Source organism: Micropterus dolomieu, linkage group LG16 (genome assembly GCF_021292245.1).
Source record: "Micropterus dolomieu isolate WLL.071019.BEF.003 ecotype Adirondacks linkage group LG16, ASM2129224v1, whole genome shotgun sequence".
Taxonomy (NCBI): Eukaryota; Metazoa; Chordata; class Actinopteri; order Centrarchiformes; family Centrarchidae; genus Micropterus; species Micropterus dolomieu.
In genome coordinates this window covers 6356805-6368198 of record NC_060165.1, presented here as the reverse complement: position 1 = coordinate 6368198, position 11394 = coordinate 6356805, and the positions used below count along the sequence as shown (strand labels likewise).

Here is an 11394-nt window from a genome sequence, read left to right as displayed (position 1 = left end):
GTTTGACTAGGTTTAGGCACAAAAATTACACCTTTAAGGTTAGGAAAACATCATAGGGTAAAAGAAAACAACGATGTGTCAGAAAAAATTGGAAACAATCCCCTCTGAGAAAGACACGCTTTGTTGGGCCACCTGATCATTTGCTTCTGACAGACAAGAATCATGATTCTTGTCTCCAGTAGAGGTCTTTGTCAGGTCAGGCCTAGGCTGCTTAAGGCAGATGCAACTGACAGATGCTGTTCATAAGGGACAGCCTTGATGAGCGTGACCTATAAGAAAACACAAATACATCCTATATCCGTATACTTTTGCAGTACCGGTGTGCACTTTTACCTGAGATGGTCCTTGCAGATGCAGATTACATAACACCTCTCAGTCATTTTAAATGTATGTTGGCGCCTAAATGGCTGCTCATTGCATGCGTGCATGCATGTGTGCGTGCGTGCATCCATGCAGACTCACTCATCTCCATGTATTCAGGCGTAAGGCCATCAAAAGGAGTCAGGGCATAATCCAGTTTCCACTGCTGAGGCGGCCGCTCGTCCTCCCTCTCCTTCTCTGCTGATCCTTTATTCTTCATTGCACGCACCAATTTCTTCAACTTCCTGTTTGGATGACGGAAAGGTGGAGGAGAAGGTGGGGAGAGGAACGGAGGAAAAAAGATCACATTGTACCGTGTGTGTCCATATGCTTAGTGTTCAATACAAAGTGTAAATCTAATTTAAACAGAAGAAATGTACATAAATATAAACCATGAATAATAAAAGTCGCTGTGACTAAAAAGGAATCCTACTGACTGAATGTTGTAAGATAGCAATCTAATCCCAGACAGTTATTGAAAACAGCCACATCTTCATATTATAAAATATTATGTGTGAAGCAGTGTGGTGCTTGTGTATGGAATGTGTACTCAGTAAACTTTCCTTGGAACAATGTATTGACACTTGTCTCTGCTTGTGAAACATAATAACAAGTATTTACACAGGTAAAGTAAGGCTAAACAAACACTCAGAAGCTGACTGTTTTCAAATAAACGTGAATGAAGAAAGCAACCAGCAGATTGGCATTCAACTGAAAACTGAAGCTACGTGATGCTAACAAACTGCTGCTGGGAAGCACGGTGGGAGAGCAGAGAGAGCCAGGTACACAGAGAGCAAAAGAGTTTTGTGTTTCAGTAAGCACATGCCTTGGTAAATAATTCCCACTCACAGAATGTGTGTGCCTGCATATTATATGTGTACATGAAATGATGCATGTATGACTGTGTGAATGGACAAAACATACTGCAATTATGTGTCAAACACACACACACACACACACACACACACACACACACACACACAGGGGAGTTACAGATGGTACTGCACATCCAAGGAGGCAGTGAATATATAAATGTTTACTGTCCTTTAAACACACACCATCACATACAGTAGATTTAGATAAACATGTCCACACTAATACAAACATGCTTTACAATCTAGTGGAGTACATACACACAATCTCCAAGCACACTGTCATGATACTGGGTTAGGTTTGAGAGAGGAGAGAGGTTCCTTTGCCCCTTGTTCCTTTCCTGTCCTTTTTTTTAGCTATTACATTGCTCTACAGCCAGGTGATGCCATCACTAGTCAAATATCTTGTGAAAATTGCAATACATCACTCATGTATTTTTCTATGATCTGTTAGTGAATTTAAATATGTTTATTTGCATAAACATCAGAGATAATGATATTTTAACAATGAAGACAACAACTCCCATGACCCCATGCTACTTCACAACATCATCAAACTTAGTCTTTTGTTATTGTTTTGATTCGAGAGACCCCTAGCTGCTGATATTACGTACTGTGCGTTTAACTGAATGATGACTCGGAGAAGAAGTATGATTTTTAACATAAACTGCAGCAATGGTGCACTATGGGTTTTAAAATACTTTCATTTCCTCCACGATCTGTGTGTCACAGCCACTGCTGCTGCTGTAACTGCTGACTGTGTTGATTAGTGGGCCAAATCAGCAGGCCAAACAGGTTCAGTCCAAACCTCTGTTCACGGGCCGCATACAAGTTCACATTTCAAACCTCAATACATCACAATGAGTCAACAAGACTGTGTTGTCAGGAAGCCTCCTCCAAATGCAGAAAAAACAAACCCTATATACTGTATATATATATAATTTAACAAGCTGTGACTGTCATGCCTTAGTCACACTTTTGGTCTCTATGGATGCGAGCTCATAATGACGCTGCTGTGAAGTCTCCATAGATCTGAATCCTGTTTGGGAGGATGTGCACAGTCAGCTAACCAGCCCTCACTCCTCTGAAAGATACACCTCCGTTGTTTGTGTTCTACCGAGGATACAGCCCCTGGGAACCTGTTAAGTTGTGTTTTTGGGAGTTAGCCAGCCCCGGTGATGTTAACAAGACATTAAAATGCAGGCTCTTTCTTACGTGCATCACTAACTAATTAAAATAATACTACTGTTCCAAAAGAAAAACATCTTTCAACCCATACAGAAATGAGCTGGTTAATTGAAGATACTGAATATTACTAATTCAATGTCATTAATAATTAGATATTCTATTGTCGCAACTTTGATACAGAAGCATACCTAAAAATGAATTAATTCTGAATCATGTCAGTTTCTCCTGTTTGGGTTTACCTTCTTTTAAATGTCTCCGTCTCCTACATCATTAGACAGGGGCTTTAAGGGTCAGTTACAATTTGGTAAACCTGTGAAAACTTCTGAAGTACTTCCTTCACTCAGTGGCTCCAGAGATTCCCTATAAAACTGCACACTGGCCCACAATATGAGACTTTACTGATTTGCTCCCAGGTTTGAAAGCTTTTAAGTGCATGAATGTGAAGCAAATGAGTGGATGGTATGTAGATGCTATGATGGTATGCGTTGTGGCTTGCTGATCCTTCAGGACGTCCTGGAGAAACCACGGTGTTTGATGAGACCGGCGGGTCAGCAGGTCAAGCTGTGCTTACAGCAACAGTAACAGTGCAGCCTGAAGTCAAAAGGCACCTCTGTTGTTAGACAGTTGTTAAAAACAAAGATGACCTCTGACCTTTGGGTTTTGAAGTACCACCATGCAGACATGAGAGGAATGTTGTTAAAACAAGAAAGGTGAGACGGAATCTTGAAGTTTACTTACGGGATGCCAATCTCAAAGATGTTGTTCTGAATTAGCTGCTTTCCCAGCATGATGATGCTGAGCTGAATGCACAACTCAATGAGGCAGCCTCCTGGTGCACACTGAGGGGCGAGAACACACTTCATTTGTACACTTATTCATCACCACTTTATGTTTTACTTTGGAGGCTAAACAGATACAAAATAAGGTAACAAACCTCTTCCATTCGATGATCATTGAAGACATACATGTAATTTCCAGGTCGACCAGCAAACCTGCGAAAAAGCACAAACACACAATAAGGACAGAGAGGTTGCACCTGGCTTCATCCTGATCCTTTTCTGAAATGGATGTAAACAGTTGTGTTATGCTATCAAGTGTAATCCAGGTAAAATGCACGGCGTGTTAATGCAAGGTGCCAGTGCATATTGTAGCTGTCTGAAGAAAACCATCTATCTCCAAATTTGGAGATTTTGACAAATAAACTGAAGGATAAAACATTCCTTTATGGTTTGAGAAAATTCTCCTTATTATCTCAACCAGCTTTAAGCCTGGAGGGGATCAAGCGTTTGTTTTTTTATCTGTCCACAGCTAATCTTGCATACTGATACTAATGACTGTAGGCTTAAGGACCTGTCGTGGTTACAGTGACTGCCAATTTTTTTTAAAAACCTATTTTTTTGACTACTCTGTTTGATACTGCTATTGACTACTGACTGCTCGCTCCTCTTAATGGGCTGCTTATGTTACGTAAGTTAAAATAAGCCAACTCTGTTTTTTGGTTTCACACAGGACACGAACAGCGGCCTCCTGGGTGAAAGTCCTGTTTGTTTCACCAAGAGTGTATCTACTGTATGTTCCCAGCGTTCAATTCACCCAGGGTGCAATATTCCCCAGCTCAATATCCTCTTGATATGACTCAAAGAGGAGACCTTTCAAAGGGTTTTATGTCCTCAGCAATCTTTTTTCCCTAGAACAAATCCTCAGTAACACACCCACCTACAGCTTATACAGCTTACTTATGTTATACTACTTGAAACCTATGTCCTCATATTTGCAGGCAAGGTAGTTTTTTTGACTTGACATTGATATCTCCAAAAGAGGTTGAACTGATTTTTACCATTCAAGCTGCATTTGAAATGTCCATGTCCATTTGTTTTTTTGTAATTTACCAATCTATTACAATGTTAATTTATATCAGGAGACACATATGGGCATAGGAAACTGGAAACATAGGATCCTGGGAACATATGGATGATCCCATTTCACCCATCCAACCACCCTGACCCTTACGTTGACTTTGTTGCTCTTTATACTATGTCACCTAACATTTTCTTTCCTTTATGACATTTGTGTAAAATGAAACTTGTAAAATGACACGCCGTCTCTGGACAATATAAGTCAGTACAAACCAAATGACCTAAACAAAAAGGTGTTGTAACATGAAAAATGACTTTGCTGTGTTATTCATACACTATTCAATGATACCAGACCTGGTGGAGATCTGCACTCTGTTGATTGTATTCTTCTAGTTAAGTTAAATATCGCCATTGGATTAGTTGAAAATGCATTGTCGCAAAGCTTAAAACAAGGCTGGCATTTTAGGGATACACGGTTTTCACAGGACAGCGGTGTACACGCAAAAAGCAGGACTTACCGGCCCTTGAAGAAAGCCACGTAAAAGATGGGTGCGTATGCGTTCATAAACTTGAGCAAGAAGGCTTTCAGGATGAGACGCTCCTCATAGTCGGTTTCTGTTTTAGGAATCTCTGAAAAACAGGTAAAGTGAAACTGTAAGATTTGGCTTGGTGTTGTTTTGTGAGGTCAGAGGACAGCAAGGAAGCTAGAGAGCATGTTAAATGACAACAGAAATGGAATTTACTGTATGTACATTATCTATATTACCTTTGGCTAACATTGAATTTTATAAATGGGTGTTAAAAAATATTCACACTGATTTTCTACAGAATGTCTCTTTAGTCCTGGACCTGACTGAGTCTGTTCTGAGAAAAGTGGTGATTCTGTCAGTCTGAATCTTGAAATTTGAGATATAACATAATCACTGTGCTGGAAGTAGGTTAAAATACTGGCACTTTTCACATGTCCTGTCTCTCTCTCTCTCTCACACACACACACACACACACACACTTTCCCTCTCTCTCACACTTCTGCTTTCCATTCTTTTCCTCTATTTCAGAGGTTTTGAATATGAATGTAAATGTGGTAGAAACCTCCTGGGATGAGTGATGGGATGACTGGAGCATGAAAACATCAAAGTTTCATCAAATCATCCACCAAGAGGCAGAAAGACTCTTCCTGTCTCTCAAACTCACGGATGCAGAATTATTTCATGTAAAAATGTAATTGTTCATTGAGTTGGTGAGGCAGAATATTTCTACTGACATTTCTGAAATATGCCATCATGGATATTGACTACACTCCGCTACATATTGAAACTGTAAGACACAGAAGGTGAAGATGAAAGGATCTGTTAATATTGTGAACTGAATGAGGTGGATATTCATTGTATTCTCTACTGTTAGAAAGCCAGGTTGGGAATTTTGCCAGGACACCAGGGAACCTTGTCTTTGTGATAAGTCCCATGGGATCTGTCAGGACCTCAGTTTAACGTCTCATCCAGAGTATGGCATCTTCTACAGCACAGCATTCCCATCACCGCACTAAGGCATTTCGATTTTATTAGGACCAGAGGGAAGACTGCCCCCTATTGGCCAACAACAACTCTTCCAGCAGCAACTTAATTTTCACAGGTCATCTCCGATCCAGGTAATAGCCAAGCCCAAAACTGCTTGCCTTGAGTCATACATCAGAAACAGGGTACATGCTATAAGGGCTGCTATATACAAGTTACATACAGTAGGTGAAAGATTTTATGTTGTTTTTACCTTTGGACAGAGGGTGGCTAACTATACTCTTCTGCTTCCAGTCTTGTGCTAAGCTAAGCTAACGATTTCCTGAAACAATATCCTGGCTTCATATTTAAAATACAAATATGAGAGTGGTGTCAATCTTCTCATCTAATTCTTGACAAGTAAGCAATTAAGTGTTTTTCAAAAAAATGTCAAATTCCTTTAATAATTCACCTAGTATGGCTCTAAAATTGTTGAGGCTTGCTAGTAAGGCTTATTTAGACAATGTTGCTCCATTTTTAGATAGATAGATAGATAGATAGATAAATTATTCATCCCTGAAATTGCATTGTGTCTGTTTTCAAAAGTTGCACAGTAGGCTATTATAGTACATAATATAATAGTAAATGACTGTATGTATTTCTTTACCTAATTCAGTCAGCCACATTGCCACAGAGCCGTATATTTCATCAAGGATCAGAATAACCACTAAGTTGATGATGACTGCAGTGGCCGTCACAGTCACCCGAACATTGGACTTGGTCTCCGGGTCAGTGCTCATCGCCATCAGAGCCGACACTGTGATGCGGTAGACTATGACGCCAAACACTGCTGAAAACGTCAAGCCAAACTGGTAGCAGAAAGGAAAAAAGAAAGAAAAAGAAGAAAATAAATTAGCCATTACTTAACCATATTTGTCTAATACTCCCAGTGCGGCAAGAACTCACCGATGTAGGTCACTCATATACTCATTTACGTACATTAGCTGTGCCGTGTAGGCCTACATGTTTATTTTTCTATTTAAAGTACTTTCATTCATAGACAGTGAGAAAATGTATCATTCTTAGTAGAGCATTAATCCTTTTTTTATGTACTAACCATAAAGAGGATGGAGGAAACGTTGATGAAGTACCCAGGAAGACGGTCTTTCCAGGTCAACTTCTCTATGGTAGCCTGACAGGAAGGATGGTGGGAAAAGGGGAGGAAAGGAAGAGAGAGGGAACGTTAGCAGTCACTCATACAATTGCCAGTGCTTCAAGTAGCCAGACTTGAGACATCACAAAAGAGAAGAAAGGAAGAACAAACCTGTTTCATATTGTTGCATCAATTAACAACAAATCTGTCTCTAATGTCATGATGTGAAAAGCACTGTCACAGTTCCCTTTCTTCTTTTCATATGGTTTGTAAAAGCTGAATATAGAGTTGAAGCAGCAGCAGCATCTGTAACTTACCGCCCCCACAGGAAGTGTTACCACATCTCAACAGAGACATAAAGGAGCACAATAGCCCATTTTACAATCTGCTTCCTACATTTAGAGACCAGCTTGGAATAAATGTTTTCATTCCATGGACCCCACCATACCCAGACAACCCCCATTTAATATGATTTATCTATTGTCCAGCCAGGACACATTTAGCTTTGCCAGGCATAAAGACTAGAAGCAGGGGAAAACAGCTAGCTTGGCAATTTTAAAAAGTTGTGGTTTAGTCCAGCTCCCTGTAACTCTACAACTTATCATTTTTATTTTTCAGTTTAACGTAAAAGGTAAATCAGATATACTGGTAAACAAGTAAGCTCTAGATGCTAGCTGTTCCCCTTGCTTCCACTCTTAATGCTAACATTACTGTAGGCTAAGCTAACTATCTCCTGGTTGTAGCTTCATTACTTAGCAGAGACTGGTTTTGATCTTCTCACCTTACTCTCAACAAGAAAGCAAGTAAGAGTTTTTCCCAAAATGTCAAACCACTTAAAAGGAAAATATTGTATTAAATCAATGTTTGAATACGGATTGCTCCAAAACATAATCAGAGACCATGTGTAAAGCCTGTTGACAGTAAAAAAGTAAAACAGAAGACTGTGGCAGATGTATCCATGATCAGTGGAAGTACCTATCTCCACCATGTTGGTGGAGTAGCAATGAAAGGGAAGTTATTTTATTTTCTCTGCAATAACTAGACCAGAAAGAGGGAAAAGGTGTGCCAAACACCCGATAAAACCCAAGAGACAGTTTTAAGTAAAAGTCCACACAGGACAAAGTCAACAAAAACTTTGAAACTGGACTCAATTATGAATGTGGATGATCTGGTTGTAAAAATCAGTAAGGATGAAAAAATAAAATATCAGACTTTCCTAATGCCCTCTAACCTGCTGACTCCACCTTCTTAACCACTCAAATGTGTGTGTATGGCATGGTTCCCTGAACTTAAAACCAGTGGGAGAAGCTGACCTACTTGTGCCAACAAGAAAAGGTGCTTCACCGGCCTGTCTGCGGTTAAGGTTTGATCTCTGCAGAGACAAATGCTGCATCTCCATCCAATATGTGAACCCCTTCACCCAAATACACACACATCTTCTTACATGGGCAGGCAAAGGCAGGCAGGATTTTCACACACAGACACTAACACATGATGGACAGAGAGTCTGTACATCGGATGACCTTCAATACTAGCAAGACATCGGCACCACCTAGTGAATACACTGACACAGTGCAACGTGTGGGTCACACTTGCTCTATTCACACGAACATAAATATTACTTTGTTTTGTTTAACCTGTAAAGTGTTAAATAATAGTAAATCAAACATATAGTACCCCATAAAATATGTGAGAGCATGTTTTTGGGGAAGACACAGTGATTTATTGGTAAGAACATCGGAAATATTGTTATTATCACTTATCTGTTTATATTTTTCTTGTTATCATATTCCTCTTGTTTTATCAATCTTACATCATCTTTTTGATCGGATGTGTTCTGTGAATCTTGATTATTATTATGTTCTGTGGTCAATGTGGTACTGCTATCTTGGCCATGACTCGCCCTGCTTTAAAGCGGATGTTTATACTTAGTGAGGCTCTTAACTTGTTAAGTAAAGTTATATATAAAGTAGGGCTGAACCCCAATAGTCGAAGATTCAATGCTTCGATGGGCGGAGCCTGATTCGCAGCGAAACAAGGATCATGCCATTTTGGCGATATGGGGGTGCTCAACCTATTACAATATACAATTCAACATTTAATGCTGTAAATAAACACGTAAAAAGAATAAAACTTTCAGTAAATGTTTTTAAAAGTGCATAAATAAATCGGGGACAGCCCTAATATAAAGTTTGGATGAATGGATGGATGGATGGATAGATGGACAGATTGTTTCCATATCCTGGTGCAGTGATTCTCTTGCATCAATCATTGAAACTAGCTCATCCACCTCGCCTGTCTGCTTTGGGTCATATTCCTTGTCTGAAACTTCAGATTGTTTGTGAAAACAATGCCATTTGCAAAAAAGACCAATTTAACTTTAACCTGTCACCAGCAGTATGAAAAGACACCAACATTGTCTTTTAAACCAGCTGTTTGTGAGTCCCTTTGACTTTGTGTCCATGCAACTTAGTGTCCAAGGACCAAAGAGAACAAACTATACATCTCACATCTTCCCACTTTTATATTGTGGCCATATTACTTTGTATCCCTCACACCTGGTACACATGTACACCACCTTTATTTAACAGGTGACCTCTGACCATACTACTAAAATCTGTAGGGTTCACACTACAAAAGGAATAGAATCTCTGTGTATATATTTAACTGATGAACATAAAAGAGAGTTAACATTTGAAGTTTAAAAGTTCTATGCTGAAACATTTTATATGAGACCTTGGCGAATTTCTATTATTACAGTAATTGAACCTGTCTGGATCGCGCTAAGATCATTTGTGATGCCTGAGGAAATTACATTCTCAGGTTGAAAGCGTGTTAATCAGTGACAAAAGCTAATGAGGTTTCTGATTGGAATGCAAATCTGCACACGCGTGACCACACAAATCTTCCTCCATCCAAAAAGTATAGGCTCTTTTGTCTTTTTATATTTGGCTTGGCAAGGAAGGTACTGTATGTTTATACAGTACCTTCCTTTAAGATTAAATAAAAATGTTTCCACACGAAATATCAATACATTTATTTCACTCATTTAATTAATCACGTGAAGACCAAACAGTGACATGCATGTTCTGTGGGTTTATCCATCTTCTGAAATTCAATCCATTTCGCTCCCTTTGGCAAGAAGGCTTGGAGTGACGACGAGCTGGGGAGCAGTTCATTTTCCGTCCAGTTTTTCGCATTAAGTATGACCTGTATAAAGAATTTCTATAACAAATTTTTAAAATAAAACGATAAAGCAACAGCACTCAAAGGACAAGTTGCTTAGTCACACACAGCTTGAAAATCAAAACCAGGTATGAAAACTTCAGATTCCTTTTCATGTCACAAACATCAAAGTGTTAAATTGAACAAGTGTTTGTGTGCTGCTATAAAATAACGACCTGCGTCTGTCAGTGCCTTGTCCACACTTTGCCTTTGTTCACCTTTCTCTCCAGATTTTTGGATCATGAACAGGGTGTCTGTACAGATCACAAGTATTTCAGTATTTCAGTCTCTTTAATCTTGATAGTAAAATCTAAATTTTAAATCTAATCCCAGACTGGGATAAAGACAAATTATTTTTTTTAAATTGAACCCATTAGGAGAGCTTCTTTGCACCCTGGCTTTCCTTTCCTTTACCTCTCATGTTTCTTCTTCCTGCTCTTATCTTTCTTTGTGGGATGACAACCAAAGGTATGTCGTATCTGTTTGTCTGCTCTCCATTTACATCCACTCTTTTCTTTCTGTTTGGTCTTTTGCATAAAGATAAAACGTTGTTTGAATCTCCAGAGTTTGAATCCCAGTAGTAAATCAACAGTACAGGGAAGTGATATAACACTTACCTTCTGATACTGGCTGGATAAACAGCCTCCCATTTCCTTTCACAGAAAGGTCTTTGTTTGGGCCAGTCAAGTGGTCGTGTTTTCTCCCCAACTGTGAGTCTGGCCCTGGCCGCCTCATCACCCATGTAATACTAAATGAGAGAATATTTGGATTCATGTTTAGATCTGTTGTTTTCACCTTACCTTAAATTTTTACCTTGCAAAAACTAAAAAAGTAAAAATAAATAACACATATTTATATAACCTTTATGTAGTTTAATTAAAGAATAATCGACACAATTTTTTTGTATAATTCATAAACATTTTGTACTTTGTAAACATGTTACTCCCATTGATTTGTGATGTAATGGCATCTTCCTTAATTTGGTTAGTCCTAATCACATTCCTGTCTGAGCAACAAAATTTATTTTTCAGCAGACTGTGAAAAAACTAGATTGGTATCTTTAATAGCCATATAGAAATGGCTGAAAGGGGCGACTATCTATCAACTATCTAATTACTTGTGTTTATCGATTTTCCTTTTTAGATTAACAGGTCAGTGAACCTTAAATTAGATGTCAGTACCTAAAGAAGGCAAATAAGCCTTAAACTAGTTTTACATATACACTGTATGCAGCAGTTTCTAATTAG

General features: G+C 38.9%; 1 protein-coding gene across 2 annotated transcripts in view; it reads right to left on the bottom strand.

Annotated features, from left to right (window-relative positions):
- ano2b (anoctamin 2b) overlaps positions 1 to 11394 on the bottom strand; it is an 80307-nt gene that overhangs the window by 22366 nt on the left and 46547 nt on the right. For both annotated transcript variants that reach the window (XM_046072494.1, XM_046072495.1), the window contains 6 exons: positions 6887 to 6961; positions 6437 to 6638; positions 4795 to 4906; positions 3355 to 3412; positions 3159 to 3259; positions 463 to 605 (listed from right to left, as the gene is read on the bottom strand). In XM_046072494.1, the coding sequence (XP_045928450.1) occupies positions 463 to 605; positions 3159 to 3259; positions 3355 to 3412; positions 4795 to 4906; positions 6437 to 6638; positions 6887 to 6961 (691 nt within the window). The remainder of the gene's footprint in view (positions 1 to 462; positions 606 to 3158; positions 3260 to 3354; positions 3413 to 4794; positions 4907 to 6436; positions 6639 to 6886; positions 6962 to 11394) is intronic.